This window comes from Panthera onca, chromosome E1 (assembly GCF_046562875.1).
Source record: "Panthera onca isolate mPanOnc1 chromosome E1, mPanOnc1 haplotype 2, whole genome shotgun sequence".
In the NCBI taxonomy this organism is placed as follows: domain Eukaryota; kingdom Metazoa; phylum Chordata; class Mammalia; order Carnivora; family Felidae; genus Panthera; species Panthera onca.
In genome coordinates, this window is record NC_138352.1 from 10,297,817 (window position 1) to 10,312,932 (window position 15,116).

Below are 15,116 nucleotides of genomic sequence, written 5' to 3' on the forward strand. Positions count from 1 at the left end.
TCTTGGGATTCTGTCTCCCTCTTGCTCTGCCCCTCCCCAACTTGCTCTCTGTCTCTCTCTCAAAAATAAAAAGTCACATGCTTTACTGACAGCCTGCCAGGTCCCCTGGGTACCATATAATTTAACTCAATTTTGACCCTATCTACCTGGAGATCAGATTTCATAGGTTAAGGGCTTAGTCCCACAAGACTGTTCCCCGCTTCACATGTGAATTGCAGTTAGTGCATCCCCACGTTACTTAAAGTATTTGTCTGGCACAGCTACAGATTGGAGGTTCCCAAACCTTCTCATGTTCAATGAATTTGCTAGAGTGGCTCACAGAACTCAGGGAAACACTTAGCTTACCAATTTATTAAAGAATATGATAAAGGATACAAATGAACAGCTAGGTGAAGAGATAAATAGGACAAGGTTTGGGAGGGTTTGGAGTACAGGAACTTCTGTCCCTGTGGAGTTTGGGTGTGTCCCCCTCCCGGTACGTGGATTTATATACCCACCTGGAAATTCTCTGAACTCCATACTATTGGGATTTTATGGAGGGAGGCATGATCAATTATTAACTCCATTTCTAGCCCTTCTCCCCTCTCCAGAGAGGTAGGGTACAGGGCTGAAAATTTCTATTTTAATTTAATTTAATTTTAATTTTATACTTTTAAATGTTTATTTTTGAGAGCACAAGCAGGAGAGGGGCGGAGTGAGACACAGATCTGAAGCAGGCTCCAGGCTCTAAGCTGTCAGCACAGAGCCCGACGCAGGGCTCGAACCCATGAACTGTGAGATTGTGGCCTGCGCTGAAGCTGGATGCTCAACCCACTGAGCCACCCAGGCACCTCTCTTTTTTTATTTTTATTTGGTTTTGAGAAAGTGAGAAAGTGTGTGATTGGGGAAGGGGCAGAGGGAGAGGGAGAGAGAGAATCTTAAGCAGGCTCCATGCTCAGTGCAGAGCCTGACATGGAGCTCTATCTCAACCAGGAGACCGTGACCTGAGCCTGTTGGGCTCTATCTCAGGAACCAGGAGATCTTGACCTGAGCCTGTTGGGCTCTATCTCAGGAACCAGGAGATCTTGACCTGAGCCGAGATCATGAGCCAAGATCAAGAGCTGAGATCTAGACTGACTGAGCCACCCAGGCCACCCTAGCACAGCAGAAGATTTCGGTCTTCTGTTGATGGCTGAGTCGTTCTTTGACCAACCCCAATCCAGGAGCCCACCCAGAATGGCCTCAATAGAACGTAAGGTGCTCCTGATGCTCTCATCACTTAGGAATTCACAAGGATTATAGGAATCTTGTGTCAGGGACTAGGATAAAGACTAGATGTTTCTTTCTTTCTTTAAAAAAAAACAAAAAAAACTTATTTTTGGGAGAATGCAAGATGGGGAGAGGCAGAGAGAAGGGGACGGAGGATCCTTTTTTTTTTTTTTTAAAGAAAGGTTTTTAAGGTGGTTTATTTTTAAGAGAGTGTCTGCACACAAGTGGGGGAGGGGCAGAGAGAGAAAGAGACACAATCTGAAGTAGGCTCCAGGCTCTGAGCTGTCAGCACAGAGCCTGACAAGGGGCTTGAACTTAATGAACTGCTAGATCAGACCTGAGCCAAAGTTGGCCGCTTAACCTATTTAACCTTCCAGGCTTCCCTGTTTTAAATTTTGTTTAATGTTTCTTTCTTTCTTTTTTTTTTTTTTTAATGTTTATTCATTTTTGAAAGACAGGGAGAGACAGAGCACAAGCAGAGGGTAGGGCGGAGAGAGAGGGAGGAGCACAGAATCTGAAGCAGGCTCCAGGCTTTGAGCTGTCAGCACAGAGCCTTACACGGGCCTTGAACTCACAAACTGTGAGATCATGACCTGAGCCGAAGTCGGATGTTCAACTGACTGAGCCACCCAGGTCCCCCAGTGTTTGTTTATTTCTGAGAGAGAGAGCATGAGTAGGGGAGGGGCAGAGAGACAGGGAGACACAGAATTCAAAGCAGGCTCCAGGCTGTCCACACAGAGCCTGATATAGGGCTTGAACCTATGAACCATGAGATCATGACCTGAGCTGAAGTTGGTTGAAGACACTCAACCAACTGAGCCACCCAGGTGCCCCAGGGGGACAGAGGATCCTAAGTGGGCTCTGTGCTGACAGGTTGATAGTAGCGAGCCTGATTTGGGGGCTTGAACTCATGAACTGGGAGATCATGACCTGAGCCAAAGTTGGACACTCAACTGACTAAGTCACCCGGCTGCCCTGATGTTTATTTCTTATAAATCACAGTATCACAGTATTTTACTTCCTCGTAAAATTTTACAAATGACTCATTCTGGAGGATACCCTAGTCAGCTTCGGGGGGATGGCAGAGAGGGAGGGAAGGATAGAAGGGGAAATCACTGGTTTCAAGAGGCTCTGGTAACAGAATATTGGTGACTCAAACATCATTATTCTAAGAGAAAAACATGTCGAAGGTCCTGTAATTCCTGGAAGGCAGGGAACTTGTCTTATTTATGTGGGCCCTCTGTTCCCACATACCCTTGCACGTTTATAAAGTATGTGCTCTAAGGGCATCTGGGTGGCTCAGACAGAATCAAGAGTCAGCATTCAACTCTTGATTTCAGCTCAGGTCTTGATCTCATGATATGTGAGATCAGTATGTGAGATTGAGCCCTGTGCTGTCAGCGCAGAGCCTGCTTGGGATTCTCTCTCTTCCTCTCTCTATGACCCTCCCCCTTGCTCTCTCTCAAAATAAGTAAACATAAGAAAATAAAATATATGCTCTAAAATGTTGAATGTGGGGCGCCTGGGTGGCTTGGTCGGTTAAGTGTCCGACTTTGGCTCAGGTCATGATCTCACGGTCCGTGAGTTCGAGCCCCGCGTCGGGCTCTGTGCTGACAGCTCAGAGCCTGGAGCCTGTTTCGGATTCTGTGTCTCCCTCTCTCTCTGCCCCTCCCCTGTTCATGCTCTGTCTCTCTCTGTCTCAAAAATAAATAAACGTTAAAAAAAAATAAATAAATAAAATAAAATGTTGAATGAATGAATGAATGCCATCCTAATGGTGGGGTGATAGCTCCTGTTCTGTGTATTGGGGTTAGCATATCACCTTATTTTTTTGGCTGAATTATTTATCTGGACCTGAATCTTGGCAGTGAAAGGGGATGTAGGGTAGTGAGGATTGGGTGAGGGAATACGTGCAGATTGCTTTACCTCCTGCCAGTCTTGTTGTAGGTCATATGCAGAATGTTGCTATTCTTTTTTGATTTAATTCCAGGATAATTAACATACAGTGTTATGTTATTTTCAGGTGTGCAATATAGTGATTTAACAATTCTATATGTTAGTTCTAAAAAAATATATGGAACACTTACAGATTTGAAAGTCATCCTTGCTCAGGGGCCATGCCAGTCTTCTCTATAGTGTTCCAATATTAGTATATGTGCTACTGAAGTAAGCATGCTGTTCATTTTTAAATGGAACGAATAGGTGGTCTTTAGGCTCTTCTTCTAGAACTGTTTTTGTTGCTAAGGACTGCATCTTGGTAACTAAACCAGTTACTTTCTTGTGGATGTTTGTTATGTTTTGTCATTTTCTTTCTTTTTTTTTAATGTTTATTTATTTATTTTGAAAGAGCGTGCATGCATGTGTGCTCACAGGAAGGGCAGAGAGAGGGAGAGAGAGAATCCTAAGCAGGCTTGGTGCTGTCAGTATAGAGCCCAATGTGGGGCTGGATCTCATTAACCATGAGATCATGACCTGAGCTTAACCGAATGAGCTACCCAGGTGCCTTGTCACTTCCTTTTTTAAAAAGACTTTATCTTGAAGTAATTTTGGACTTACAGAAAAGGTACAAGAATAATGGATTACTGCATATCCTTCATCTAGCTTTATAATGTTAATATCTATATGTTACCATATTACTGTCACTTAAACCAGGAAACTTAAACATCAATGCAGTATGCTTAAAGACTTCATTTGAATTTCACCAGTTTTTACACTAATGTCCTTTTTTTCTCTTCTGTGACTGAGGTTGCATTTAACTTTTTTCCCATAGTCTTCTTTATGACTTTGACACTTTTGAAAAATATTGGCCAGTTATTATGGTGCTGTCCCTCCATTTGGGTTTGTCTGTTTTCTCATGATTGGACAAAGGTTATGTATCGTTTTTGAGATAATGCATTTTTAGTAAGAATACCACAGAACTGGTATGGTGTGTCTTCAGTACGTCATATTATGGGGTTTATCATGTTGAAGTTTTATTACTGAGTTTATTGACCTTCATCACTTGGTTAATGTGGTTTCTACTGGGTTTCTCCACTGTAAAATTACCATCTTTCCTTTGTAACTAATGGGTATTTGGAGGAGAAACTTTGAGATTATGCAAATTCTATTTCTCTTTAAATTTTCAACCATTATTTTTAGTGTCTATCAGTAGATCTCATTTGCAACAATTAATATCACTATGGATTCGGGGATATTTATTTATTTAAAATTTTTTTTTTATGTTTTTATTTTATTTTTGAGAGAGAGACACAGTGAAAGCAGGGGAGGGGCAGAGAGAGATGGAAATAGAATCTGAAGCAGGCTCCAGGCTCTGAGCTGTCAGCGCAGAGCTCAACGCGGGGCTCAAACTCCCGGACTGCAAGATCATGACCTGAGCTGAAATCGGACACCTAACTGACTGAACCACCCAGGCGCCCCTCTGGGATATTTTTTGTACTCAATGGGTTATCTTATATGTTACTTATTTTGATGCTAAAGTTGTTCCAGCTTAGGCCGTTAGGAACTCCTTCAGGTTGGCTCCTGTATTTGAGCAAGCTCTTATCTTCTATTGCAGACTTTCTTGCTTTTTGTCACTACAAGATGCTCCATGTTGGGCACCTGGGTGGCTCAGTCGGTTAAGCGTCCGACTTCGGCTCAGGTCACGATCTTGCGGTCCGTGAGTTCGAGCCCCGCGTCGGGCTCTGTGCTGACAGCTCAGAGCCTGGAGCCTGTTTCAGATTCTGTGTCTCCCTCTCTCTCTGCCCCTCCCCTGTTCATGCTCTGTCTCTCTCTGTCTCAAAAATAAATAAACGTCAAAAAAAATTAAAAAAAAAAAAGATGCTCCATGTTCCTGTTGTATGTCATTTCATTTTTGTAGATTGGTCCGAGTGAGTAAGAACTACCGATCAGTCATAAGAGCCTGTATGGAGGAAATGCACCAGGCTGCAAGTAAGGATTTTGTGTGTGTACATGTTACAGTAATTGAAATGTTTGTCAATGCTGCAAGGTAAAGTCTATTTGACTTTACAGTTCAAAAATCTTACTTTCCCGTCTTACGTAACCTAATATTTTGGCAATCGTCTTGAGTACGTTTTTCAAGTTAGAACATATTGAGTTGACAGGTGTGAGACTAACGACCAAATTAAAGATCTTTGAAAATCATATTCCCAGTTCTTTTACTTTCACAGTTTAAAGTCACCATAACCTTGAGAGCCATGTGATTTCTGGGTGCTGAGTAAAGTCTTTTATAACATGATGGTCTCTGTTCTGTTGCAGTTGAAAGTGTTGCTTGTAACTTAAGGGCATTGGGTTTGCAAATCATTGATCTGCAACAAAGAGATATGAAGCACTTTTTAAAAACTTACAGTGAAAATTGGTAGTCATTAGAGGAAATAGGCACAAGCAAAGAACCTTTTATATGAAGCTATAACTATGAGACTAAAAGTTTCATTGCTTACTTCAAAATGTTTTGTGTTTTGTTAGTTGCTGCTAAAGATCCAGCCAGTGGTCGCCAGTTCAGCAGCCAGGTAGGGGGGCCGCCTGCCTTTGTTGTCCTGGCACCGTTCTGTCCTTCTGCATCCTCAGCACCCACCTGGGGTGGCTTTGCAGTCATTGTTATGTACAAGTCTTTCTTCTTACCAGGTAGACAGGCAACTCCTTGGGGGTGGTAAGGATCATCTTGAACTTCTTGGTGCCCCCTTCAAGGCATAATGCATTGGAACACAAGGGTGTGCCTGATAAGTACTTGTATGAATTTACAATTCTTATGGGGAAATATCAGTCCTAACCACATTGTGTCACCTGAGGTAGTGAACTGAGCTTTTGGAACCACTGCTTATTTTTATAAATTGGATTCAGCTCATGACCCAGCATTTTTACTGAGTTGTTTATTTTGTTGGAGCTGGAAGATGGCTGAAAGAATTCTCTTTCTTTGGTAGAATCTTGATAGTGTTCAAGCTCAGTAGTGAGTAGGGATTGGTGCAGCAAAGCATTTATTTTCTCTGAATAAGGTCGTCTGTGTTTTTGTATGAAAGGATGGTGGGGAAGGGGACTGAATATTTCCTAGGGCAGGGTCCATACCTGACTTATTTTTGGGTTTTATATTAGGTTTGCTTTTTAGTAGACTTTCTTAAACTTTAGTCCCTTGAATACCACCTTCATGATTTTTGGTATATCTATAGAACTCTTAATATTATTTACTGAATAAATTTTTCTAAAAATCATCTTCCATTTTACTCAGAGCCTCTTTCTAAATCCTAATATTCATCAAGACTGTGGGCATGATGGGCTAATTATATTTTTCTATAACGCACATTAAACTAAAATGAGAACTATTAAAAAAAAAAAATGTTAGTCTGCCTACCATCCCCTAAAATTCTCTCACTGAATTCCCTGTGGGAAATCCTGTGGGATTTCCATAGGAATATTCAGTAAATGTTGGGTTAATAATGAATGACCATCATGTGCTTCATTCCTTTGCTCTGAGAGCAAATATCAGGAATGTTTTCAGTTACAACCTTGTCTCCATTTCTTCCTTAGGTCTCCATTTTGTCAGCAATGGAGCTTATTTGGAATCTTTGTGAGATTCTTTTTATTGAAGTAGCCCCAGGTGAGCATGGAATCATCCCTTCCCAACATCAAAGGTGTCTACCTTTCCTGCATGTCATGATGAGAGTTTAATTGCCCAGAATGCTCTTTTCATCACTCTCCATCAATGTAACCATCAGAAAGTTGTACGTAACACCCAAAGAAGCCTGTCGTTTTGTCACCTCTTAGAAAATGCCTCCTGAAAACCTAAAATGTTAGGCTGGTGGCCCCTGAAAAACACCAGTAAAACATGTTAAACTGCTGTATGACAGGGGTGGTCAGTATTTATGTTGTGGACTGGTCGAGCTTATGAAAGTTTTAGGAGAAGTCAGGGGAGGGGCATGGAATGGGTTCTCCCTCCTAGGCTCAGAAGGAGCCAACTCTGCTTACTCCTTGATCTCAGACTTCTGGCCTCCAGAAGTGTGAAATAATAAAGGCCTGTTGTTGAAAAATTTAAAAGAAAGAGAAACTTAAGGATGTGAGGGATTATATGGTGGGAGGCAAAATCACTTGGAGAATTCTGTCACCAGTGATTGGGGCAGGGGCAGCACTACACGTGAACTGTCCATTCTGAATTATTGCATGTTCTTGAACGAAATTGTGGGCGGTACGGTATCCTTGCTCTCTGTGGAGGTGCTGCAGGCTTTTTTTTTTTTTTTTTTTGTATCTCTTGATAGTTTATGTTTGCTGTTACCCATAAATGAGTGTTAGTAATCTCTGTAGTCCTAGCTTTTTACTCCTATTCCTGCTAAAGTCCTGAGCAACTTGAAATGAAAATTAGTTGTTTCTATGTTTACTTCCTCCAGTATATCTTGAGGGCTGTTGCTGTGTTTCTATCATTGTTGCTTACCTAGCACCTAATCAGTACCAGTCCCTAAGTGGCTGTTCCTTACCTGGCCATTGCACACTGCATCGTTGTGAAGAATTGGGGGTGGTGCAAGTGGTGAGATTCAGCCCTATCAAAGATTCAGTGAAAGGTGGAGCTGCCTGGCTCAGAGGAAGTATTCCTAAAGGTCCATTTGTCAGCCCAGTCCTTTATTCAGGACCATATGTGTGCCCACCTACGAGGGATAAACCACTTCTCCATAGTTCTCTTCTCTGCCCTATACTTTCTGTCCGTACTGTGGGAAAGTGGAATTTGCTACAGATGAAGCTGAGGTTTGTGTGTGACAAGAGTCTTTCCTCCTAGCCGGCCCTCTCCTCCTCCACCTCCTTGACTGGGTCCGACTGCATGTATGTGAGGTGGACAGTTTGTTGGCAGATGTCCTGGGCAGTGAGAATCCAAGCAAGCATGAGAGCTTCTGGAACTTGGTAAGGACCTCATGCAGGTTGGGCCTTCCTGACTTTCACCTCACAGTGTTTTCCCAGTACTCATAGGCAGGCCTGAGGGTTGCCTGCTGAGCCTGCTCACACTCAGACTGGCTTTTGGGTCTGTGATTATGGAGATGCTCTTAGATCTTTGCTTCCCTGATCCACAGAAGAGTTTAGAACTAAGTTGTCATGTGAAAAAAAGTAATGCTTTGTAGGCTTTCTGGTGAGCAGGGAAATTTAGTTTCTTTGTGAATCTAAGGAAGAGAAGAGAAGATGGGGTAATACAAAACTGATTGATAGGGGCTGGGGGTGGGAGCTTAATGTAAATAAGCATGAGGGGTTTTGAGGTGATAGAAATGTTATAAAACTGGATTGTAATGATGGTGCACAACTCTGTAAACTTACTACTTAAATAGGTGAATGTTGGTGGTGTGTAAATTATAGGTCCATACAGCTATTAAAGATTGATGATCCTGAAGTCATTTTGGATTATCAGTTTGGAAGTCAACAGGTCTCAGGGGCGCCTGGGAGGCTCAGTTGGTTAAGTGTCCAACTTTGGCTCAGGTCATGATCTCGTGGTTCGTGAGTTCGAGCTCCATATTGGGCTCTGCACTGACAAAACAGAGCCTGCTTGGAATTCTCTCTCTTCTCTATCTCTGCCTCTCACCCACTCACACTTTCTCTCTCTCTCAAGATAAATAAAAACTTAAAAAAAACAACAACCGTGAAGGAGGTCAGCATGTCTCTTGGTGTTGTGTGTGTGTATGTACGTACGTACGTACGTACGTACGTATGTATGTATTCTGTGCCTATGAAAGCAATGCTTTTTTCCATTTACCTTTCCTGACTTGTGACCCATTTGGGAGGGCCTGGGGAGAAGATTGCAGTTGACCTGAATAATGGAAGGTTGATTTACTTATAAAATACGGAATTCAGGTAAAGAATTGTTGCCTTTGAGACAGGAAATCTTGGGCCCAGATTTTGAGTTTCTGATTCATTCACTGAATATTTATCAAGCACTCCTGTTTGCAAGGCACTGGGGAAAACAACTATGACCAAAGTGGGCAAAGATTCCTGCTCTTCTGAGTCTTACATCTTGGGTGGGGAGACAGAAAATAAATACAGAAACAAGTAAAAGATGTAGCATGCCTCACAGTGAAGCCCAGTGGTATGGAGAGCAGGGGAGTCCGGGAAGGCCACCCTCATGAGGTGATATGGGAGGAGGGGCACTGGGCCAAAGGAGGGGAAAGAGCATTGCAGGCAGTGAGACCTGCAAGCGCTCTGACCCGGAGGCACAGCGGGACGAGGAGCAGAGGGAGCAAGAGCTGGAGTTGGGGAGGTAAGGGCAGAGAGCCAAAGGGTCAGATCATAGGGCCCCCTGGACTGTCCTAGGACTTTAGCTTTAAGAGAGGCTGTAGAGCAGAGTGGTAAGAACATGGTCTGTGGTGCCAAACTGCCTGGGTTAGCATCCCAGTTCTGCCTCTAACTAGCTGTGGGGTCTTGAATGAGTTATTTAACTGCCGTTAGTTTCTTCTGTGCAACAGGGATAGTGATCAGATCGTGTTTAAGATCATGTAATGAGGAAATTAAAGCACATAAATGTGTGTAAGCTGGTTGATAGACACAGAGCTCCTGTTTTACCTTGGAGTCAGATGGGGTGAGGGGGGCTTTGGAGAGCTGAGCAAAGGTACACCATGATCTGATGTAGGTTTTCAAGGCTCTCTGGCTGCCCTACTGAGGACGGAGCAAGGGCAGAAGCAGAGACCAGTCTAGAAGCTATGGTACTAAACCAGGCAAAGACGTTGGGAACTTGGACAAGTGTAGGAGCTGAGCAGAGGAGGTCGTGAGAATTGATTAGATTCTGGTGCAGCTTAGATACAGTTGGTGAGATTTGCTAATAGATTGGATGTGCGTGTGTGTGTGTGTGTGTAAGAAGAGACGGTAGGACGATCAGGTTGGTGAGTTGGAGGCATCTGGGTGTTTACTTTTAGACATGCTATGTTTAAGATGCCTATAAAGTCCAAGTGGAGACACTGACTAAGGCTGTAAGATATACAAGTCTGGAATCCAGAGAAGGAAGTCCAGGTTAGAGAAATTGGGGATTCGTCAGCCTATATATCCTTGGCTTTTTTCAGCATGACTTAGTAAGGGAGAATGTTACTATGTATGTTTTATATATATACTTGTGTGTATATTACTGTTGATTGTCATTATTCATAATGGTTGGGGTCTGTAAAGTGGCCTGGAACATTGTATTACTGATTACTGTAATACAGGGTTCTTCTGGCCTCTGATCATGTTTTTGTCAGCTGATCAGTATGTAACCTTGTGTTATATATGTTTTTGTTTAAAGATACCTTATTAAATATATATTATTGATTCCTGGGGTGCCTAGGTGGCTCAGTCGGTTTAGCGTTCAACTTCGGCTCAGGTCACGATCTCACAGTTTGTGGGTTCGAGCCCTGCGTGAGGCTCTGTGCTGACAGCTCAGAGCCTGGAGCCTGCTGTGTCTCCCTCTCTCTGACCCTCACCCGCTTGCACTCTGTCTCTCAAAAATAAGTGGATATTAAAAGAAAATTTTAATATATATCACTGACTCCTTAACATTGAACTCATGGCTAAAAGCCTTGTAATGCATGCCTGAATGAAGCTTATCTGACATGTATTTTCTCCCTATCGGCCTTCATTAGCACTTAACACTGTATAGGGGCGCCTGGGTGGCTCAGTCGGTTGAGCGTCGGACTTCGACTCAGGTCACGATCTCGCAGTCCGCGAGTTCGAGCCCCGTGTCGGGCTCTGTGCTGACAGCTCGGAGCCTGGAGCCTGTTTCCGATTCTGTGTCTCCCTCTCTCTGCCCCTCCCCCGTTCATGCTCTGTCTCAAAAATAAATAAACGTTAAAAAAAATTAAAAAAATAAAATAAATTAAAACACTGTATAGCACTTCAGCACTATGCTCAGGGGCTCAGGAAAAAGCACAGACATACAGGGGAGCCTGGGTGGCTCAGTCGTTAAGCATCCGACTCTTGGTTTCTGCTCAGGTCATGATCTTACTATGGTTCATGAGTTCGAGCCCCACATTGGGCTCTGCGCTCCCAGCACAGAGCCTGCTTAGGATTCATTCTCTCTCTCTCTCTCTCTCTCTCTCTGCCCCTCCCGCACTCACACTCTCTCTCTTTCAAAATAAATAAACTTAAAAAAAAAAAGACTGAAAAAAATGTACAAAAAAAGTGGTACTAAATAGATCCTGGAAAAGATACTTTTTTAGTGTGAGTTGATACAAGAAGGTAGAGCACCACCTATTTAACCTCAGCTGCAAATGTGCATATCAAGTGACTCAAATTTTTTGCCATTCTACACATGTCCACAAGTAATGGTGAAAGTACATCATATAATGATTTGGGGGTTACAAGTAGGCAAATTCAGAAACATGAAATCTATGAATAAACAGGATTGACTATATTGAGTGTATGCATCTGTGCATCTATTTGAACTGAAATTTATGAATCAATCTTATTTATACTCTGCCATTTTCTGTTTTATTCATTAAGTAAATTCTACGTCTAACGTGGGTCTTGAACTCGTGACTCCAAGATCAAGAATCACATGCTCTACTGACTGAGCCAGCTAGGCGCCCTTATTTCATTTTTTCATTTTTTTTTTTCCTTCAAAGTTTATTTATTTTGAGAGATAGCAGGGACAGGGGAGGGGGCAGAGAGAGAGGGAAAGAAAGAGAATCCCAAGCAGGCTCTGCACTGTCAGAGCGGATCCTGTCGCGGAGCTTGATTCCCATGAACCACGAGATCATAACCTGAGCCAAAATCAAGAGTTGGGTGCTTAACCTACTGAGCCACCCAGGTGCCCCCCCCGCCCCCCCCGCCCCCCCCCCCGCCCCATCATTTATTTTTAAAATGTTGGTTGCGGTGGTGCCTGGATGGCTCAGTCAGTTAAGCCTCTGACTTTGGTTCTGGTCATGATCTCACATTTTGTGAGTTCGATCCCTGCTTCTCGCTCTCTATTTCTGTCCCTCGCTCACTTGTGCCCTCTCGAAAAATAAAAATTAAATAAATATAAGATATAAAATAAATATTGTTTAAAAATTAAAAAAAGGGGGCGCCTGGGTGGCTCAGTTGGTTGAGCATCTGACTTCGGCTCAGGTCATGTTCTCACGGTTCGTGGGTTCGAGCCCCGCGTTGGGCTCTGGGCTGACAGCTCGGAGCCTGGAGCCTGCTTCAGATTCTGTGTCTCCCTCTCTATCTGTTCCTCCCCTGCCCATGCTCTGTCTTTCTGTCTCTCTCTCAAAAATGAATAAAGATTAAAAAAAAAAATTTTTTTTTAAGATATAAAATAAACAATAAAATATATAATATATAAAAGTATGTTGGTTGCAATCTGTGATGGGTTACAACATGCGGTTTGAAAAGTATGGTTTAGGTTAAAACCATGAGACTAGATGAGCTAGATTACCTCTGGAGGAAAGGAACCATCATACTCCCCCAATGTAGGAAGTTAAAATGTGGATCGAGGAGACTGACTTCCAGGCCTTACTCGAATGCTTATGTTCTTGGTGTCCTCCCAGGTGACCATCTTGGTGCTACAGGGCCGGCTGGATGAGGCCCGGCAGATGCTCTCCAAAGAAGCCGACGTCAGCCCCACCTCTGCGGGCATGTGCCGAATTCTGGGGGACCTGATGAGGACAATGCCCGTTCTCAGTGTATGTGGGAGCAGACCTGCTCTGTTGGGCCATGAGATACGGGTTCGTTCACTAAGCACAAGGGGTTTCTGTGGCAATGGCATCTCACTGTGTCTTTCCCCTTAGCCTGGAAACACCCAGACGCTGACAGAGCTGGAGCTGAAGTGGCAGCACTGGCATGAGGAATGTGAGCGTCATCTCCAGGATGGCACGTTCGCCTCCAGTCCTCACCTGGAGTCTCTCTGCAAGGTGTGTGGGAAGGAAGTTCAGGTTGGGGTCCAAGTTGGAGCTGTGGTTCCAGTGCAGCAATAGCAGGAACATGAGCCCTGTCCATCATCTCTGCCATGAAGGAGAGAGCTTTCAGACCAAATGCTCTACTTGAGATTAGGAGAGTTAATAGAGAAGTTGCCCCTGGAACTAAAGGAAAATGTCTCTCTCCTTAGATCATGCTGGGAGATGAAGCTGCCTTGTTGGAGCAAAAGGAACTTCTGAATAACTGGTATCATTTCCTAGTGACCCGGCTCCTGTACTCTCATCCCACAGTAAAACCCATTGACCTGCACTTCTATGCCCAGGTGAGCCTGAGCTTTAAGGAGTGGGAGGAGGGAGTAGGAATCATGGGGGTAGGTCATTTTCAGTGTGTGGCCTCTTTGAGTTGAACCTCCCTGGAGAACAGGAAAGGTCTTTCCTTTTGCACCCCCTTTTTTTTAAGTTTATCTTTCTTTAGTAATCTCTACATCCAACTTGGGGCTCAGACTCATGACCTCAGAGATCAAGAGTTGCGTGCTCTTCTGACTGAGCCAGCCAGCCTCAATCAATTAATTGAGCAAGAGACGGCATGTATGCGTGAGCAGGGTAGGGGCAGAGGGAGAGAGAGAATCTTAAGCAGGCTCCACGCTCAGTGCAGGGGCCAACGCAGGGCTCAATTCCAAGACCCTGACATCGTGACCTGAACCAAAATCAAGAGTTGAATGTTCAACCAACTGAGCCATCCAGGTGCCCCTCTTTATTTTTTAAGTCATCTGTCCCCAACATGGGGCTCAAAGCATGACCCCAGAGGTGAAGAGTTGCATGGTCTTCCAACTGAGCTAGCTCAGCATCCCCTACTTTGGCCCTTTTTGAGGGACCCATCATCCTTCTCCAGGGTTCCCTACACAGAAGCCCTACCTGCCCCCTTGAGTCTCTGCTTACATCTGGGAATTGAGTTGGTCACCACCTTTCCACAGTCCAGCCTTGACCTGTTTCTGGGAGGAGAGAGCAGCCCAGAACCCCTGGACAACATCTTGATGGCGGCCTTTGAGTTTGACATCCACCAAGTGATCAAGGAGTGCAGGTAGGACCTGCTACACCCCCACCATTCTGTCTTGAGGTGTGCAGTTCAGCGGCATTAAGTGTATTCCCAGTGTTGTGCAGCCATCACTACCATTCTTTTTTTAAGTTTCATTTTACTTTGACAGACCATGCGCAAGTGCACATGTGCACAGGAAAGCAGGGGAGAGGGAGGGAGAGAGAATCCTAAGCAGGCTCCGCACTATCAGTGCAGATCCCGATGCAGGGCTGGAACTCAAGAACTGTGAATCAGACACTTAACCGATGAGCCACCCAGGCGCCCCTCCACCATCCTTTTTTAGAATGTCTTGTTCCTTCTCACTGGTGTCTTAACTCTCTTCCCACAGACATGCTCTTCTCCTAGGCCACATGTAGGTAGATCCTGGCTTCTCTCTGGACAAGCTTGGGGACCTTCCTAAGGCTTGGGGGCTACTGTATTTACAGCAGTTTTCATTTCAGGGATGTTTACTTGAACAACATTGCAGTAAATTACTTTGGTATTTAAAATCCATAAAAAGCCAGCAGACTTATTTCTTGGAACCTGATGGATATGCATACCACCTTAAGGGACAGTACTTCTCATTAGTTTCCCTCTCTAGTGAGCCAAGGGCTACCACCCCAGCAAACTGCTGGTTGAGTCTGTTTAGAGCAGGGATTCTACACCACCCCTCTCCTCAAAAGGGTATCTTGTCATCGCATTGAACCTTCAGCAAGGCTGGAAAAGGAGTATCAGACATAATGAATCACAGGTAAAGCTTACTAGGAGTTTCCATACATAGGAAGTCAGACACAATTTATATTCCCTTCTTGTGCATCCTGGACAAGTGGGTATTGAATTGAAGACTCCCGGAAGGGAGAGAGTTGGGAACTACAGCAGATGACCTTGCTCAACTATCAAATTCACTGATCTCGACTGGATAACTTTTAATAGATCTGGGCAGTGGGAAGGGATCCTTTCCTGCTATGCTCCTG

The 15,116-nt window shown here is 44.0% G+C and overlaps 1 protein-coding gene and 2 non-coding genes across 4 annotated transcripts in view; 2 read left to right on the forward strand and 1 right to left on the reverse strand.

The window, feature by feature from the left end:
• Positions 1 to 15,116, forward strand: part of NUP85 (nucleoporin 85) — a 36,628-nt gene that overhangs the window by 9,113 nt on the left and 12,399 nt on the right. For both annotated transcript variants that reach the window (XM_078438158.2, XM_078438159.2), the window contains exons 4-11: positions 5,105 to 5,175; positions 5,710 to 5,753; positions 6,766 to 6,835; positions 8,003 to 8,124; positions 12,702 to 12,836; positions 12,942 to 13,064; positions 13,259 to 13,390; positions 14,042 to 14,148. In XM_078438158.2, coding sequence (XP_078294284.1) covers positions 5,105 to 5,175; positions 5,710 to 5,753; positions 6,766 to 6,835; positions 8,003 to 8,124; positions 12,702 to 12,836; positions 12,942 to 13,064; positions 13,259 to 13,390; positions 14,042 to 14,148 — 804 coding nt within the window. The remainder of the gene's footprint in view (positions 1 to 5,104; positions 5,176 to 5,709; positions 5,754 to 6,765; positions 6,836 to 8,002; positions 8,125 to 12,701; positions 12,837 to 12,941; positions 13,065 to 13,258; positions 13,391 to 14,041; positions 14,149 to 15,116) is intronic.
• Positions 3,317 to 3,422, reverse strand: LOC132688722 (U6 spliceosomal RNA). The gene has a single exon (XR_009614690.1). It is a non-coding gene; the product is annotated as a U6 spliceosomal RNA (small nuclear RNA).
• Positions 12,238 to 12,322, forward strand: TRNAR-UCG (transfer RNA arginine (anticodon UCG)). The gene has a single exon. It is a non-coding gene; the product is annotated as a tRNA-Arg (tRNA).